Genomic DNA, 19,581 nt, shown 5'->3' on the forward strand with positions numbered 1-19,581 from the left:
CGTAGGATTTCTAATAAATTCAATTTTTTATTTCCGTCAAAATCTTTCATCGATAGTAACCGTGAACATTATAAAATAGATTATGAACACCTGGTGGTTACAATTATCGTAATTGAAAATCTGTTCGTATTTTGTACTTCGTATTTCTTATTATCGTTATAACTTTTTGATAGAACGTCAAACGAACTATTTAATATTCTCCGTCTGGATACTGAAAAGTAATCGAAAATATTTCAGTTTGTATACACGAGAGACGCAAAAAGAGAAAAATAACAGAGAAGCGGGGCGTATTTCCTTTTCATAGAATAGAACCAGTGTGTTGTGGAATATTTTACTCTACAAAAATTGTACTCGATACATGATAAAAAATGATACTGCGATATTAACTTCTAGAAATTCGATCGTTCGTTTTCGCATACTTCTGATTAAATTTTCTCCTGTTACACCCTGTACTTGCTGTCTGTGCAAGGTGTTCCGTATCTCAATCGGCAAACTTCGCCAAAATTCTGAGCGAAAGATATTACATAGTTAGCTGCTTCACAAACGCGTGCCCTTTCAGCAACGCTACCCCTCGCGAATTTAATTTCTTTTTCTTCTTTTTTTGGCTTGACCATGCACTAGGAGGACGACCACTTTGTGGTCTGTCAACCACAGTAAAGAGAGTTCAGAAATTTTTAATAATGCGAAGAATTTTGCTTGGGACGTATCTACGACACGTAAATTTCTCGCATATTTGCGCAACAGACGACTGACTTTGATAATAAATTTTCGCCATAATGACAAGTTATTGAGGCGTCTAACGATTCATATTAAAATTGCATAATAATTGATACAACCTGAGCAAGAAACATACATAGCCATATAATATATCACATTGCACACATATCTTTCCCTTATCTATACACACAGAACTGGAAAGTTCAAAACGTTCGGTATTCCTACACCGCAAAACTGTAATTTGTCGTTTTTACTTGGCCGTAATCCGCGCCAACTTTCCGCGCAACGAAACCAATCGAAAAGTCGAATTGAAAAACGACCGATGAGTTGCGAACGATGAAAGGACAGCGCGGAGAAAGAGCGCCGAAATTCGTTAAAAATTTGCACGGTCGGAGGGAGAATCAGCACGAGTGATAGCGAGTTTGTACGGAAAGTCCGAACGCATGAAATATTTTCGCGCAGGTATTCGAGTTGAGCGAAAATTTGCCGGACGACTACGACGAGGAATCCAGCAGCAGCGCTGGTTACCACACGGACGAGAGTTGCAGCCCGACTCCGGAACCATCGGTCACAAACGGATGTATGATTCTCAGGGTGGAGGAGACTTTTCCAAATTTAACATTCAGCGACGCGACCGCCGAACGACTGGCTGAAAGATACGCGGCCCTCTACGACCAGGCACATTTGCATACGTTGGACGCTCTGGACGCTCTGCAACCTCTGAAGGACGCAACCGACTTAAAAGCCAAGATACTTTATTCGGTGGTCGTGGTAAGTGGCACTTTATGCAAAGTAGGTATAATCATACCGCGCCACCCTTAATGCGCTTGCATCTGTGCCCGTCAAAGAGACTGATTCACTCGTTGAGTACTAGTCGTTAGCGTTAGTGTCCCTAGTTAGGGACAAATTAATAACGGGATGACTAGCCAGCGAGGCGAACAGCGAAAGAGGGAAGATGTATCCGTTAAGCGGTTAAAGGGATGGGTTTGTTGTTATAGCGAAATGGTTTATCCTGCTGTGTCCTTTTGGTCATTTTCGATTAAAATATAGTTGTCTTCTTTTTTTTCATCGCTGAAGAGATTTTTAAGAGATGCATAACGATATAAAGAGATGTTTTCAAGTATTAGGTTGTCTTCCTTTTACAGACACGTCTTTTACAACGATGCATCTTCGTGTAAACGTGAAACGTAATCTGTCGAACGTTGTGATCTTTATTTTGATAGAACAAAATGGATCATAATTCTACTATAATATAAAACGGTAAATGTTGCGCATTCATTATTTTCTTATAAAACGAAAGAAACTTTCCGGACGACCTAATAGATGACGTTACGATGTTTAGCGCATGGAACAAATTTTTGTCCAGATTTTATTTATTTAATCGCGTCAACGAAAATGTAGATTGATGTTAACGACTGGCAGCAAATGCTCCTAACAACATGTAGACTTAGATCGTGTGCTCGCAGACTATAAAACGTGGACTGTTTTGTATTATTTACCAAAAAAAATTAGCAATGATATAATTTCTATTTTTACGTCGATTATGTCGTTACGTCGATGTATTTCAAACATCTATTTTGAAATGACATCAACAGTTTTTTTATGAATTCAGAAGAATGTGAGCGATAGTTTCGAAGATTGAGCAATTCGAAGATAAAGAACACTTTAAATAGCAAAATACGATAGTTTCACAACCTTTGGAAACTACGTACGTTAGTCTTCTTATCGTCAATGTTATCGTCGCGATGCTTTATCATTCGTTGTTCTGACGTTCACGAAGAATAAAATTGTCCGCAATTTCTTCATCAAGTCGCGGACCGTGTAGGAAGTAAACAAACGACCGAGATGAAAGTTTGGACCTGAAAAATTTGAAAATACTTCTACACTTCTACCATATCGGTCGAATGACTCTTTTTTCTTCCGCGTTCTTATCTTTTTCTCCGCGTGCTACTAAAATGGATTATTCCGTGTAAGTGATACTTTATCGTCTAAAATTCAGACCGACCACCAAACTCGATAGCTACAATAGCTGTGGCCGAAAGAAAAATGGTCCGTATCTTGCAATGCTTGTCACGCTGCCCAAACCAATTTCGTTTCTTTTTCTATTTCTCTCGAATGTTCGCTATTCGACCGGTCTCTCCGAGTAATTTCGTGGACAAACGCTTATAGTAGTAGCCAAGAAACAGGGAAATTGCGAGAAGGAAATGTGATCACGAAGCCAAAGATGCCGCTCTGCGAACATCTGACGAAGAAAATTGAATTTTAAAGGTAGCGCGTTTGATAAAAATTGCCAACGAATTCAGGCGAGCAATATGAATTTACGAATGTAGTCTCGCGTGTCTCGTTATTTTCGCTTGCTAGACCGTGTCATTTAAATAGAAAAAAGTCACGCGAGAAAATTCTCGCAAAATGGTGGTATTCTTCGCACATTCGGTTAGCGCCCATCTATGTAGAATGGAATCGGTCTGTTAAAATTGTGCAACGAACGTATATTCCCGTACAGGAACACATACATACGTTGACACTTTGGTCCAACTATAACACAATATAATTATAAATATACAATATAAAATTAGTGATAATGCATGAACGTTAGTAAAATTATTAATATAACGCGTGAATGCTATTAAAAAATATCTGAGTTAGTGGAAAACTAATTAACGAAAATTAAATCAAGGATAATTATCGTTTGGAAGCGAAGGTATACGCCTGTTTATAAATTTTACGTTAATAAGTTGATCGATTTATAATATACGGTTGTTACTGCTTGTAAAATATACAGAGTGTCGTACATGTACATTTTGATTTTTCCATAGAATTATCTGCCGAGGTATTCGTTGTGATAAAAACTGCTTGAAGTAGAACTTACTGTGTTTCGAGGAAGACATCTCGTGATGGTCACACATCTTATCTAGATGAACGTGTCTTCGAGATTTCAAGATGACTTTGCTCTTTTTTAAATGGAATTTATCTCTTTTTACGCACATCATTCCATGCATTTTTTAGTTCCCTACAGAAACGTATTAGGGTACTTGGGTCGATGAATGAATAGTTTAAAAGATATTTTAACTCCGATTTTGTAAAACTTATGGTAAGAAGCAAGATAACACAGAGCTTTTGTGTTTCCTTTGCTTTCCATACACTCAATTTGGTGTAATTAAGATCGAAATATCTTTTGAATTAAACATTTGCAGATGCTTCTAGACAAATCTATCGGTCATCGTAAGACGTCCTACTTGAAAGAGAACAAGTTCTACTAGAAATATCTTTTACAATAACGAATACTTCGGAAGATAAACTAATTCGTTAAAAACACCTTCTTGTGAGATTAATAGATCTATGCTATATGAAATTTAAATTGTTCTTTTTAATACTGTATTAAAATTATTTGAATGGCGTATAATATATTTTAAAATAGAATTTGAATCTCACTGGCGAAGAATAAAATCATACTGAATCTTCCTATTTGGAGTGTCGTAACTAAATTACATTTTATAAAAAGATGATGGGACTTCGTCCTTTCGAGCAGTAACGTAGAACGAAAAAAAGTCTGGTTTCCCAGAATTGCTGTTTTGTGTTCGTAATTTCTCGCGCTTCTCCTCTTCCTCTGTCAATTTCACTCGCAACAGAGCTGCGTCTATGAAAATAGCGAAAAATCGTTTCCATGTTGTATCCTTTTTTGTTTGCGTTGAAACGAAGCGATGAAAATTGGTAACAGAATTTCGTCGAAATTTTCCTTTGTTCGCCCGAAGCCCTTAACGTCGAAAACGAAGCTCGTTACGCGGAAGAGAAACGGTTTTGCTCGTTTTGGAATCACGTAAACAAGGAACAAACGTGTTGCGCAAAATTCCTCGTGGTTGACAAAATGGTCGTAATTGGAAACATACGCGGAACGCTTTAACCCGGAAGATCGTCAGAGATCGACGCTGAAACATGTTGAAATTTGCCAGGACGAATCCGTCGGCAGGAAATTTCTAATTAGACCATCGAAATAACGTGTCGCGACGCGAGATCGACCGGTTTCGCAATTAAGTTATTCACCTCGAAAGTAGTTCGATCACGAGCCAGCCAGACCGAACGTGTTTCGTCCTGCTGCCTGGTATTGTACGCTCTTGTCGTAGAGTGAAAACAGCTGTCGTCAAAGGTGTCGGAAAACCGCAGTCTCCGGAATATTGGCCCGAGCCAGCGAAACCTCGTCTGCGTGGCTAACGCTTTGAAAAGTTAGCTCCGCGAAGGAACCGTGTAAATTTGTTATCAACTGGCAAATTGATAACTTTGATAGTAAATCGACGAAAAATCCGCTATTAATTTGGTAGAATGCGGCATAGCTTTTGGATTTATATCATTCCGAAGTACATTGTCAACAATAGTAGTAGTTTTATTTATTATTGTTTATTTACTTGCTTGTCTTTTGCTATTGCAAAGTGTACAATGTATTTTACATACACTTGCATGTTTTACTTTCTCTATCATATTTTTCTAATTACTATTAACCTATTTATATGCATATTGTATGCATTAGACAGAGCAGCTAAATAGGATCATCTAAATATCTGCATTATTTGTTGTATAGAAAGTGGTATAAAAAAGCTTCTGAGGAGGAAGTTGCATTGTTTCAAGGAATTTTTAGAAAATTCGAAATATCTCAAAACTAAATGATCAGGATGATAGGTCATTGAATTTGTTCTTTTTTCTTTCCTTTTTTTCACGCTCCACGAAAATATCCAGAAATAGATGTGTACAGGATTATTAACAAAAATATATCACAGCCATCGAGGTCTGGTAAAAGAATGATCATTAGAAAAAGTTATTTCCTGTGTTACATGTGCTCCTCGAAACAGTACAACTTTCTCCCGAGAAGTTATCTTTATACGGCAACAAGTAATACAGATATTTTATCCGGTGATTCCATCTAGCTCGGCCGCTCTGTATTTATCGTGCTTGCCCTATATTTGTTTCCTGTCATGTCTCCTTCCTCGCGTGATTATTTCCCTCACTTTACTCCCATCTAATATCTTCCTTTTTTCCAATATCTCCTTCATTCATGTGTAACGTATATCCTTCTTCAGTCTCGTGTAAATTATTCTCTTTAGATCTTTTCCAGGTTTCTCTACTTTCTTGCATCCCCTGCGCTACATTTTTCATTGTTTCGCATTCTATTTCGCAAAATCTGCATCTTCTCTTTCCTTCCACTTCCTAATAACATCCCAAGTAATTAATAATTTCTGACGGCGTGATTCGTGCTAATTGTAGCGGAAAATTTTGCACTCGTTTTCCATAGACGGCGCAATCTTTTCTTTGAACTTTCCTTAGTCAGGGAACGAATGAAATTTTTCGAATGCATTTATGCACGAATAGATAGGAAATCGTTGATGAATTTGAAACGCGATCGAAAAGGATGCACGTAACTCGTCGTCCATTCTGCTTCAAGGTTTCTTATTCATTTTGCATGGAACTCGGTTCTTCTTCTAGCTTTCCTTCGTTAAAAAACGAATGGATTTTTCCGATAGTATCCGTGATCAGCACAGATATTAGATAGTAGTAAACTAGTTTGAAACATGACTCGAAGAGAATCGCGTGTAACGTAATTCATCGCCGATTTTATTCAAGAATTCCATATTCCCCTTGCATCCAATTGAATCGTTTTTAGTGTCTCTTTTTGAATCTTTCTCAAGAAGCAAATGAAACTTTTCAAGAGATAAATCACAGATCGTAAACTAGCGAATGAGTGATACACGCTACGCGAATTCTTCTTCATTTACACGCCAAATTCGCTCAAAGAATTCCTTATTCTTCTCGCATAGAACTCCATCGTTCTTAGAGTATCTGAAATTTTTCAAACCCGCTTATCCATAGACGACGAAGAGATAGAAGATAGTAGACGACTTTGAAACACAGCCAAGAATGATCCATACAACGTAATTCGCTAGAAATTCGTTTAGAGAATTTTTTATTCGCCTTTGTATCTAACTCGATCGTTCTTGGACTGTTTCTTGAAATATTTCTCAGAGGCGAATGAAATTCTGGAAAATCGTTTATCCATAGACGACAAGGGGATAGAAGACAGTAGACGAATTTGAAACATAGTCGAAAATGTTATGTGCATAACATATATACGTATGGGCGAAGATTATTTTTGCCGGCACCACTACCACGCACCTGTCTCCCAGCCGATCGATCGACCATTAACGTCAAAGCCGTCGCTAGAGGGGCGCCGAGGGAAACGAGGGTGACTAGGGTGCACTTTTGCGATCAAGTGTACCCGGCAAGTGGCAGAGGCGCTAGTCCGTCAGCCTGGGGCTATTACTTTGCATACATACAGGTAGTCTTCCATACACCGCTAGGCTTGGAAATCGATGAACTAAAATAAATACCTGCGACGAAAGCCACTCTCTCTTTGTCTACCAGTTTGCTGCCTAGCGTTTCTTCTACGTTTCCTCTGCCTCTTTTCGTTTAATCTCTATTTCTTCTATCAAACGTATGTTTATATTCCGCATACGTATACAGTAGCTCGCGAAAGAAATCGAATACTCTTCGAATGTTTTTAACACTATGTATTTTAATGAAACATTTTCACATCTCGTTAACGATTGTAACGAGACACGACTGTCATGATTATGTGGATAACATTGGAAATGTACCTGGAAACGTGTATACAAGTCACAGGATATTTATTGGAAACATAAACTTCGCAAAGAGCACCGAGGTGTCTCGACATTTCGATTACACGTTGTATCAGGTTGTCCGAAAAGTTTCTTTCGTTTTATAAGGAAATAATGAATGCACAACATTTTTCGTTTTATATTATTTTATCACATTACGTAGGATCCATTTTGTTCTATCAAAATAAAAATCACAACTTTCGACAGATTAGGTTTCATGTTTGTATAAAGATGCAAAACACGTGTCTGTAAAGGAAAGATACTTTTCGGACAACCTAATATTTAACAAGCCGCGATATCTATCTATCAAAATATATCTATGCGAGATCATCTTTTAACGATAATCGTATAACGTTGAAGATTTGTGTTCGCCATATATACTAGTTTTTCATTGAGTATATTATCGCAACGAGCGTCTTGTAATTTTTATATAGTACAATTTTGAAATGGTTTCAGATCGTAGCGATATAATTACGAGATACGCGTCTCACTACGGTGCTAATGAAATTTCAGAAAATTTCGTATAACGTATGTAATAAAATCATAAAAATTTTCTGTAGCAAATATTTCTGGAACTGACGTGTTCGTGATTTTCTTTCATCGTCTGTCTTGCAATTTCCTAATCACGTCATGAGTTGCGAGTTGCTATTGTTAATTCGAAAAGTTCATTTTAAAAACGACACTTATCAGTTCTTTTATTTTTCCAGAAAAGCAAAACGATTCTCTACAATGGCTAGAAAAATTATTTCCACGTACCCTTCTTTGGAGTTTTAGAATTCTTTTTTTGTTTAGTAAATTGTTTTGTTAGCTACAGTTCATTCTTACAGTACCAATAGTTTGTAGTCGCGTGAAAATATTAGGAAATTTGATATTCTGTTTGAACTTACATCATTAAGTCAATTAATTAGTAATAAATGCTGCAGTAAATATTAGGTTGTCCGAAAAGTGTCTTTCGTTTACAGACACATCTTTTACAGTGATGCATCTTTATACAAACATTTTTTTTTTTTTTTTTTTTTTTTTTTTGAAGAATTTTACAATCAATTCTCATTGAGAATTATAAGTAAATTATTCTGGCGTGGCACTATAATGTGAATAATAAGTGATTATCGTATGATTCATTCTAGCTGAATCTAATTTATACAAACATGAAACCCAATCTGTCAAACGTTGTGATTTTTATTTTGATAAAACAAAATGGATCATACGTAATTCGATAAAATAATATAAAACGGAAAATTGTGCATTCATTATTTTCTTATAAAACGAAAGAAACTCTTCGGACGACCTAATACAACAATATCGAAAAATACTTTTGCATCCTATCGTGCCTATTTTATCTTCCAAATATTACAAGAGTATTACAATTCGAATGTTTTATATAATAAATAAATTCGAATAATTTATATAATATATTTTGCCATATTACGTGCATTCTATAGGGTAGACATTGATCGCTTTCAATTCATTAAAAATGCACGGAAAACCGCGATCTATTCGCAAGATCCAATACGCAACTCGCAACTTGCATGTGTTTGTCAATTCGTCGATGCTACTAATTCGATAAATTATCGTGAAATTTCTGGCCTCCAGCGCGGTTGCTCGACCGGAACGAGGAATAACGGCGGCCGATTTACGGTCCGAAGCGGCGAACTGGAGGCAGACGAGTATCCGCCACGAGGAAAAACAACGATAAACCGAATAGAGCGTGAAACACAGTCCATGCGTGCGTGAACCTTTCGAGTGGTAACAGAATCGCCGCAACAGCCACGTAGACGCGCGCAACGATTCACAGAGAAAATGACTCGAGGAATAGAAGACGTGTCTACGGACTAGCCATTTCACGATTCCATTGTAGTCGGTTGCAATTACGTGGCGAGGCGGCGCACGGTATAATTACGCGATAACCGGGCCAACAGGAACACTAGTCTCGATTCAACGCCTCGTCTTTATCGACGACGGGATAATTTTTAGTCCGATGAAGCCGCGTGTGGCGGCTGGTGTGCGCTTAACGCTAGTTACGAAGTTAGCTCCATGGTAATTTCCAGTTTGCAGAATTCCTGTCCTTTGGCCGATGCTGAATTTCGTTTCCTCCAGCGTATTTCTCCATTATGAAATAATTATGCGCGTTCTCCCCATTTTCTACCCGTACAGCCATTCACAGTGCAGGGAGCAACGTTGGATAAATTTAACAGCGTAAACACGAGGACACCGCTTCGCGTTTTGCCTTGTCTTTCGTATATTAACATTTCACCGACTGATAGACTATTAATCGGCTTTTTGTCGCCGATAATCTTTCTCATTATTTGAGCAGTAATTTGGTATTTAGTACTAAGGTATCTTGCTCAGTTGCGTCAGTTGCGTTGCTTTGTAAGCTCCCACAGTTTTATACCAATTTGAGAAACTTACCGTTCGCGATGAACGAAAAGAATGGTATTGGAGAGTCTAAACCAAAGCAAAGCCGGCGTCAGGGAGAATCTGCGGCTGAGTTGCTGGTTGGACGTGCGTATGCTGTTGAACCGTTAGCGATCAGTAAAGTGTTAATTTCGACAAATTGAAGTTAAAGTGTCCGAAGTTAAAGTGTCAAATTAATGGTTTTTAGGGATTTAGGATTTTAGGAATGGTTTTTAGGGATTTAAGATTTTAGGAATGGTTTTTAGGGATTTAGGATTTTAGGAATGGTTTTTAGGGATTTTAGGAATAGATTAGTATTTTTTTCGTGGAGAATGCCCAGCTGCATCTACCAACGTCGTAAAAAATATACGGTGCCACTAAAAACACTAGAGTTTTAGTATCGAGACGCGTTGACATCTCAGAACATACAAGATAGTAGAAAATAAAATTGCATCAGCCCGATTAGTGCCTTGAAACGCAACATAATTCGTTTAACACGTTTTTTCGATCAAAGCAATAAATAACATATTATCTGAGGTAGTATTTCTTATCGACTGACACTGTGTATAATAGAAGACGCGAGATATTTATTGCAAATATACGTTCGCACAGGTGATGAAAACGTAGAAACCCCCATTGTTGATTATACTGACAATACTGATAAGAGGAAAGTTTACAAGCTACGATTTCTACCTTTTCAACTTGCCAATATTTATCGTTAGTTAAGAAATTGTACAGAGGGAAGACTTTCAATTGTTTTTATTGGGTCGATTCCAATTTTTCCATCGGTTTTTCAGAACAGCTTACGTATAATTGGTATCGTGCAATTTGCAGTGAGAATAAACATTTTTGCAATAGAAAACTAACATTTTTACGATAGAAAATTGATTGAACAAGAAATGCGGAGACATGGTAACATTTTCAGCGTGACCTAATCTTCCGAAAGAATCTCTTCGAATTTCACTTACAAATACTCACCATATGCGAAATGTTAATTCCATCGATAACAAATTTGACAGAATGATGCAACATTTAATGTAACACTGAATTAACGATCCCTGACGATAGTTCCGAAATATTTTAAACTCGAGCAAATTAAAACTTATATTCGCACATAGAAACTAAATGCAGAACGAATAAAAACGGTGATTTAAATTGCGTAAAATGGCAGAATCGAAAAATTCAATTTGAAAAATCGATTTAAAGTTGATGGAAGATTTTTCAAAATGACGTGAATGGAACGAGATTGCTAGCTCGCGGGGTGTTTTGAAAAAAAAAAAGGTAGAAAAGGCAAGGAATATTTTCAACGCTTGTCCAATGTCCTCGGTTATAATTGCGGACGTAATATATACGCGAGCGTGGTGATAATTCACCGCGTTGCTCGACAAAATATATCTGCCATAGCGTAGGTAACCGCAATCGTGCTAGATATGGCGTAAAAAATGCAATTTCCAATTCCTATCTCGCAACCTTGGACGGTGCGGTCTATCGCGATAATTGAGCGATAAGCTGGCTGAAAGGTTCCAAAGTTGCTCTCTGGAAACGATCTGGTCACCGGTGAGATAATCGACAGATGAAAACGACAGCGTCTTCCTTTTTCCCATTTCCGAGAAGATCCAGCTGAAAAATTCACTCGTCTCGCGACACCGTTAAGTTTGCCACAGGAGGTGGTGACGCGGTAAATTCACAAACTTGGAGCGCTTCGAGGTGCAAAATCCGAGCGTGACGATATCGTAAACAACGCGCGTCAAAACGAAATCCATTCTCCGGCGTGAATAAATCATAGGATTATCAGCACGGATCCCACATAAGTTACTGCCACTTCAGGCTGACTTTCGTGGTCTTACAAGAAGAAAAGAGGGAAGATTCCGCTAAGAAAATGGAGATGCTGTTCTTAGCTCGTAAAACTCGACGGTTGCACCAGCTCTCGTCTATCGACCGTGTTTCGAGGACCGTGGAAGGAACTCGTTAACCGGAAATCGAAAGCAAGTTTGTTCGATTTTTACGAGGAACTAAGGGAGGAGAAGCAATGAACGAAGATATTCTACGAGTTTCGTTTAACGGTCTGCAATTGGATATGTTGCAACAAACGAATCTACGAATAATGGACGGTATTAACGAACAGTTCTTTAAGATCATAATCTTACGATTACAATGAGAATACTGCAACGAACGCGAAGAAAGTGGATACTTTTTAAAACGATTGCGTAATTTGTAAATATCTCGGTGATTATTAATTTTAGATACTATATCGTATAATGTGTTTCTGAGTAAAACTTGATGCTTTAGTCGAATTCGCGGTGAAATGCCAGGCATTCAATTTAAAAGATTGATGGTGACCATCGTCTGGCGTTAAAAAAAGCGAAGTAACAACAAATCGATTGCGGTACTGTACGTCCCCCAGGAAACAATGCAACTTTTGTTTGAAACATTTTTTTCTTGTTTCCACCAAAGCTGTACCATTAGCTTAACTTTTGATGAAAACGGTTCCGTATACAGCCGAAGACAAAAATAAATGGACAGGTATTTTTATCGCGTATTCTATTCGATTAATGTCGAAATTAATTATTTGTTAAAAACAAACACAAAAGCGGTGCCTTACGTCTTTCATACGATAAGTTTCACAAAGTAAAAGTTGAAACATCTATCAAACTAGTAACTTTTTGACATAAGTAGCTCGATAATTTTTTATAGGAAATCTTTTATAGAGCTGATCAATGTATTAAGAAATATATAATTCCATTTAAAGAGAAAAAATTGGCCTTCGCCTACGCGTCCATCTACAAAATAACAAATAACATGAGAATATGCCCCTCTTGAAGCCATTCAACTTTTATCCGAAACATTTTTCCATTCAATTAATAATAACGAAAATATCTCGCCTTAAACTCCTAGGTAACTCACCCTTCATCTTTCTTTTTTAAATTTCATCTTAATCAATCGATTAAACTTCATCGACGTTGCCGTCACTGCTTGTCCTCTTATATTTCTCTCTTCCATTGTACATGCATCGAAGCAAATATTTGTAAATTGAACACTTCGATCCATAGCTCTCCTGGCGGCTGGCGGGCATAATTCAGACGTCGAGGTATCTGCAAGCGATGAAAATTCTGAACGGTACCACGGCCACGGAACAGACAACACCGGAGTTGGAAGAATGCGTGAAGCGACAGCTGGCGACTTCCGGTGCACGAACCGGTTCCCATGAGGTCGCGGAACAGGTGGTCAACCAGCTGGAAAGAACTCTGTACGACTTTCCGTGTCTACGGGGATGCGTAGAGGTCAAGAACTACGCCGATGCTTGTTCCAGTTTGGCCTGGGCCTGTCTGGCGCGTGTCACACCTTTGGTCCTCGATGTGGCTCAAGCTTTGGAATTTAGACGAGAGATTCATTTGAGGCATCACGCCTCTCCCGATCCAAATGGTACGAGAATTAAGACAGTTTTGTGGCCCGGTTTGAGGGAAGGCTGTCAAGGACCCTGCCTTCACAAGGCGGTTGTTCTTACTTCTTAACATTAACACGTTTTTACCAGTATGTCGATTTCGGCTGAGTTTTCCAGTCACGCGAATCGCCTTACTTTAAATCGAGATATACGTAAAATACATAAGTATACTGGCCATAAGTATTACGTACTTATTACAATTATTATGCAAAACTTTAACGAATTTTATTTTATTCGATGTTTTATATTATAAAGCATAAGGTATGATGATAAGGAATGAATTATTTATAATGAAATAATTAGAAAGTAAAAACAGTGGAAGGCATTCGGTCTAAGGTACCCTATATCGCCAAGTGTCAAAATACTTACGTCCATTAAGAAGTCTAACTTCTGCTGTGAGACACACGCGGTTGCAACTAGATGGTTATGCAAATGCAATATTGTTTCTTATGTATGATAAATATCAACTGGATTGCATGACTAGATCGCGTATTAATCCATTGAAAACCAGGTACAGTGAAATAGTACACGGTATATAGAAGTTGAAGAACAAAATAAATATAAAGTAACTACGTTCAAGATGGAAAAAATGTAATGTTAAAATTAACGTTAAAAAAAGACAGAAGAAAGGTGTAAATGTGATACTATGGTCAATTATCATTGTCACCTTTATATAAAGTGGTTTCAAAAAGTAACCGTACACCATTCTATATATTGTAACATTTATCTATGTAGTAGAATTCATTAAGTTCAAGTGTATTATATTGTATTAACGTTGGTTCTTAATGGATTAAAGTATGTTAGGCATATAGCATCATATAAGCAACGTCCTTTGAGATACGTGCGGTTAAGGAATTCTTGCTGGGAAATTCAATTGAAAACGCCTAAACTTCTACAATCCTGCTTCGAATCGAAAGAAGAAGAAGTTGATTTTTAAGTGGAAAGATATAGTAAAATATGATAAATAGATAAACGGATAGAATCAGAAAGTAAGTTAGAGTCGTGGAGATCATGAAGAGGAAATGCAGACGATGTGGAGTGGGATGTATGCCACTGGCTGCTCCAATTTCCACGCGTGCCTCGTCGCAGTCTTGAATTTCCCAAGGGAAACTGGAATTACATTTATACTCCGTCTTATGTAACAGAAACGCGTCGCACTCTTTACCCTCTAGCGAGATAGGGTTTTAGCGTTAGCGGCGTGATGAGATTCTTTAATGCCACACGATCTCGCGCATGGTGCTCTCGTTGCTAAACAAGTCGCAGTTGTTTACACAATCGAAGATTCTTCGCGGGGATCTTTCTATCAAATAGAAACGAATACCAATTACCTACGCGCGTTTTGATCTTTTTAACGCTATTCAATCTATTAAAGACGAATGATTTCTTAAAGATATTGTAAATCCGATATTTCACTTGTGATTTCCTTTTGTTCAGTTCACATTAATAAAGTCTATTAATCTTTCACATTGTAATTATAAAAAGAAATTTCAAGAATTTGATTAATATCTTTTTTGTTACTATTTCTTCTTTTATTTAGATTCTGCGATTATACTCGTTTTAAAGAAATTGAACTACAATATAGCATTATGACAAATTAGTTTTTCTTTTTGTGCCTTTGATTTACGTAATAGCGTCTATAATGTATATATTATTCTAATACGTTGTTTGTACCTTGATAAAACAATAACTTACTTTATATTACGTTACTAACGATTTCTAATAAATTGTTAATTAACGTTGTATTTACACAACTTTCGAACATTTATTTATTGCTTGCCCTTAATGGATTAACTGCTACCAACCTTTTTCAATAGCGACTTCAATTGATTAAAATGGAGAAGCTACTACCGAATAATGCATTGAGAGCAAAAACGGATGAACTTTAATGTTCAACAAACTGAATAATTTTCTGTCTAAATTACAGTCCGAATATTTTTGAGTGCTAATATAAACAACGTAGTTTGTTCCAACGACTTATTTATTTAAAAATTTCTTTACAAATTGTTTAAAATGTCGCCTTACTAAATCACTAACAGATTCTTACCCGGCGAATCTTAACTCAACCTGCCCGTCCTACTTCTCATATCCCACATTCTATATCATGCATCCCACAACTATTCTCCATACCTAATAATGTAAGTACACTCATAAGTTGAAACTTTCCATGCTATTATACACAGTTATCCTGTATCATATATTCTCTATCCCATATGCATTATCCCAAACCCATTCCATAGTTCATACCTCTACCCCATATTCCATACTTTATATATTTTATCTCACATCCTATATCATGTATCTCACAACTAATATTTCATTCTCCATACCCAATAAGGTAAATACACTCATAAATTGAAACTTTCCATGTTATTATACACACTTATCCTGTATCATATATTCACTATCCCATATGCATTATCCCAAACCCATTCCATAGTTCACATCTCTATCCCATATTCCATACTTCATACATTTCATCTCACATGCTATATCATGTATCTCACAACCAATATTTCATTCTCTATACCTAATAAGGTAAGTAAACTTATAAGTTGAAATTTTCCATGCTATTATACACACTTATCCTGTATCATATATTCACTATCCCATATGCATTATCCTAAACCTATTCCATAGTTCATATTTCTATCTCACATTCCATACTTCATACATCTTATCTCACATCTTATATCACATACATTCTGTAACCAATACTTCATTCTCCATATCTAATAAGGTAAGTACACTCATAAGTTGAAACTTTCCATGCTATTATACACACTTATCCTGTATCATATATTCACTATCCCATATGCATTATCCTAAACCCATTCCATAATTCACATTCCTATCTCATATTCCATACTTCATACATCCTATTTCACATCTTATATCACATACATCCTGTAATCAATACTTCATTCTCCATACCTAATAAGGTAAGTACACTCATATGTAGCAATTTATCATGATATTATACATACATATTCTATACCCTACATCCAACATCGTATCATTTTCCACAAAGAAAAATTATCTCCACAGAATGAAATTGTGTTCCCGCAAATTATCCACAAAACGAAATTCATTTCTCACAAATTTCTCACAAAACCCACAAGAAATTGACACTTCCCACGAGCGAAATTCATCAACTCACAAAATGAAGTTCGTTGCCCACAATTGCCCACAAAAGGCCATAAAAAGTTGACATTTCCCACAAACGAAATTCGTCATACCACAGTTAGATGTCACATTGTTAATGAAATTTCAAAATGTTTCCTATAAAACGTTCAATATACATATTCATAAAAATTTGTTATGGTAAGTGTTCGAATATATTTGTGAACTACTCTACGAGTATGTTTCAATTCAAAACTCAAACTCACATCCAGAAGAAACGTGGCTTTGTCAATGTTGTCGTTGCATCCATGAATAATTACACTTCGCGCGAAAATATCTGTCGTGCACTTCAACATCGTGTCGTGTTGCACGGTTACTTCCACCGAGAATCAGAAGTTACCAGAAAACTGTCCGTAAAACTTTTCTCGCGACAGATGCTCCACCTTCGAAAGAAATTGTAACTGCCCTGGGGCATCGCTGAGATTTTGTATTAGACGAGGAATAGTAGCCACAGATGCTTTGGAAATATCGATGTATCAAGTCGGTAGCAGGCACATGGTGAAACTTGTCGGTTCTTGGACTTTCGAATTCTTTACACGAGCGCGCTGCGATATCTTCCCCTCGTCTTTGATATAATGCGGAGGAAACTCGAAGAAAAATGTCTCTCTTGCGATCCTCTTCGCGTAGGGCAGTCCATTTTTTTCAAGAGTAATCAGATCATATAAGCGCTTTAAATCTCGCGATAAATCATTTCGGGAGTGGTTATACGTCGAGCATAGTAATTCTGGGCGTAGTTAATCCATTAGAGACCTCATAGTGAAGTAAGTGTAAAAATTACGTATACGCAATATTATTGAAGAATGTACAAAGGTACAGAACTATGCGAATCTATACAACGATCATTTGTTGGAACATCACTAATGGAACATTTGAATATACGTATAATAATGTGAATCCTTTGTAAAGATGATTGAAAAATAAAAATTGTAAATGTAAGAAATTGTTGCATTTTTATACTCCTAAACTTTTGGTATTATTTTTTATGCAATAAATTCATCGGAAATAAACAATCTTTTCTCATAGAAAAGATGAAAAAAATGTTACTCGGATAGCGTGAGTTGCGATACTTCGGACAGTCAAACTTGTACTGTACTTCGATTTATTCAAAAAGATTCTACGATGTAGCTAGAAGATGAAATAGGAATAGAAATATAGAATTCAATAACGTAAATTGACAGAAGAAACGTTTTAAATGAAAACTTACGTTAACGCAAACGTTTGTGCCCTTAGTGGGTTAATGTACTTAAATGAATACGCCGTCTCGTATAAGAAAGTTAATGCTTTTGTCCTTTAATGAATATCGCCATTGCTTAAACTTAAGCTCTATTGGATTAGCGTTTAACGATCACCTAATTCGGTGTCCATAAGTATTTGAAACTTTCACATTATTGCGAATAAAACTCTTTAATCTAATCTTGGTCTACCATCTTATCTCGGTCAAATATATATAGTTAGTAAATAGTAATAAAAACGATAATCGATATTAATTAGTATAAATAAAATAAAAAAGCCGTAATTGAATGAAAAGTAATTCTGCGCAGATACCTAAGTTCAGTGATTTTAAAACAATTTCGAAACACCACGAGCATATATTTTTATACGTTTATGTGGACTTCGGGAAACCATTCATTATAAATAAATACAGATATTGTATACTTTAGTTTTCATTCCACGAGAATTTTGTTTTAATATCGTTATTCTGTAATAATACCATTAAAACGTTATTTGTAATCATTGCAAATAATAATTTCATACAGTCAATAATTTTAATTACATTTGTTTAACGTTATTGAGTTCTGAAATAAGAAATATTGTACTCTCTCTCTCTCTCTCTCTCTCTCTCTGTCATGAAATTGCAATAATAACAGTAACGTAGTTTTCATCGATTGTTCTAAGAATTAAATTTAATAGAACATTTATAATCTTAATTATGACAAGGATTACAGAATTAACAGTAGAGAGTCGTCTTTTCTGTTATAACTAGACTGTGGATTTTTATGCAAATGCATACTTTTATAAACCTAATTAAACAAATGGGATCTACGTATAAATTTATCTCGTCCACTAAATATTATAACAAATATTATACTTTGAATATTGTCGCATGTTATGTTATCTTGAAATTTGAAAATTCCTATGAATTTATAAAATCGTTTTAAAAATCTGCGATCTAATTACAACTTGGGAAACATAATAAAAATATAAATCTTTCGATTGCATTGCAGCAAATGTCCAAATACTTATGGACGGTGGTATACTTTGTCCTCCATTCTAATACTAAAAACCGGAAACGATCCTAGCGATTAAGAGTTAGGTAGGAAAGTTTCGTTTGAAACACGATTAGCACGAAACAGAAACCAGTCCGGAGAAATATACGGTGGCCCTAAAAGTCGGCGATTAATGCGACGATTAACGCCGAGCTGCGATAAATTCTTAACGAGCCTGCAAGCACGTACAATAAGTTCTCGAACAAATACGAGGCCCCGTGCGTTTCAAACATTTCGAAATTATCCTCAGCAAACTCGCAAGGAATGCGAGCTAATTCGTTTAAGGCGCGGCGTAGTTATCCTTTAACAGATTGGCTGCCACGGTGGTTATCAATGACTCGCTACTTTTCTGGACTTTTTAAAACGTTTAAAATAAGATAAATCTTACAGAGCGAAACATATTCAACAATGCGAATGACTTATAACAATGTTAGAGAGAAGGCGTACAAATTCAACACTTAATAATAATTTTGGAAAAAATGCAATGTCATAGTGCAGTACACGAGTCGTTCAGAAGCCACACTGATCGATTCTATAAATTGAAATGTACAAAAAACTGACGATATCTATGTGATAATGAATGTCTTTTTAAATTTATATTGGAATTTACCATTGTCATTATCGGCTTCTCCGATAAATGAGCTTATGGAAGCTAATCGTTTGTTTCCTAAAAATTGTATATTAATCGTTCACTTAAGTAATGAAATAAAAAAATTAATAAGAAGTGGAGTTGTCATACTTTAATCTATCAAGGCTCCCAGAATAAAATATATCAAATTCGCGCGACAGTTAAGCGTATAGTATCAAAGTAACTGACTCGTTTGCAGCTGTCAGGTTGCATTCCCGCGAGTTAACGCGTGTACTTGAAAACATGGTATACGGAAAGAGCCGAGGTTAAAGTACCGTAACGACTAGTCTC

At 36.4% G+C, this 19,581-nt stretch overlaps 1 protein-coding gene across 1 annotated transcript in view; it reads left to right on the top strand.

Moving 5' to 3' along the window:
* LOC132912125 (uncharacterized) overlaps positions 1-15,266 on the top strand; it is an 84,137-nt gene extending 68,871 nt beyond the window's left edge. Inside the window, exons 5-6 of the mRNA XM_060969253.1 lie at positions 1,180-1,488; positions 12,824-15,266. Of these exons, the coding sequence (XP_060825236.1) occupies positions 1,180-1,488; positions 12,824-13,285 (771 nt within the window). The 3' untranslated portion in view covers positions 13,286-15,266. The remainder of the gene's footprint in view (positions 1-1,179; positions 1,489-12,823) is intronic.
* Positions 15,267-19,581: the final 4,315 nt, after the last annotated feature.

This window comes from Bombus pascuorum, chromosome 11 (assembly GCF_905332965.1).
Source record: "Bombus pascuorum chromosome 11, iyBomPasc1.1, whole genome shotgun sequence".
NCBI classification, from domain to species: Eukaryota; Metazoa; Arthropoda; class Insecta; order Hymenoptera; family Apidae; genus Bombus; species Bombus pascuorum.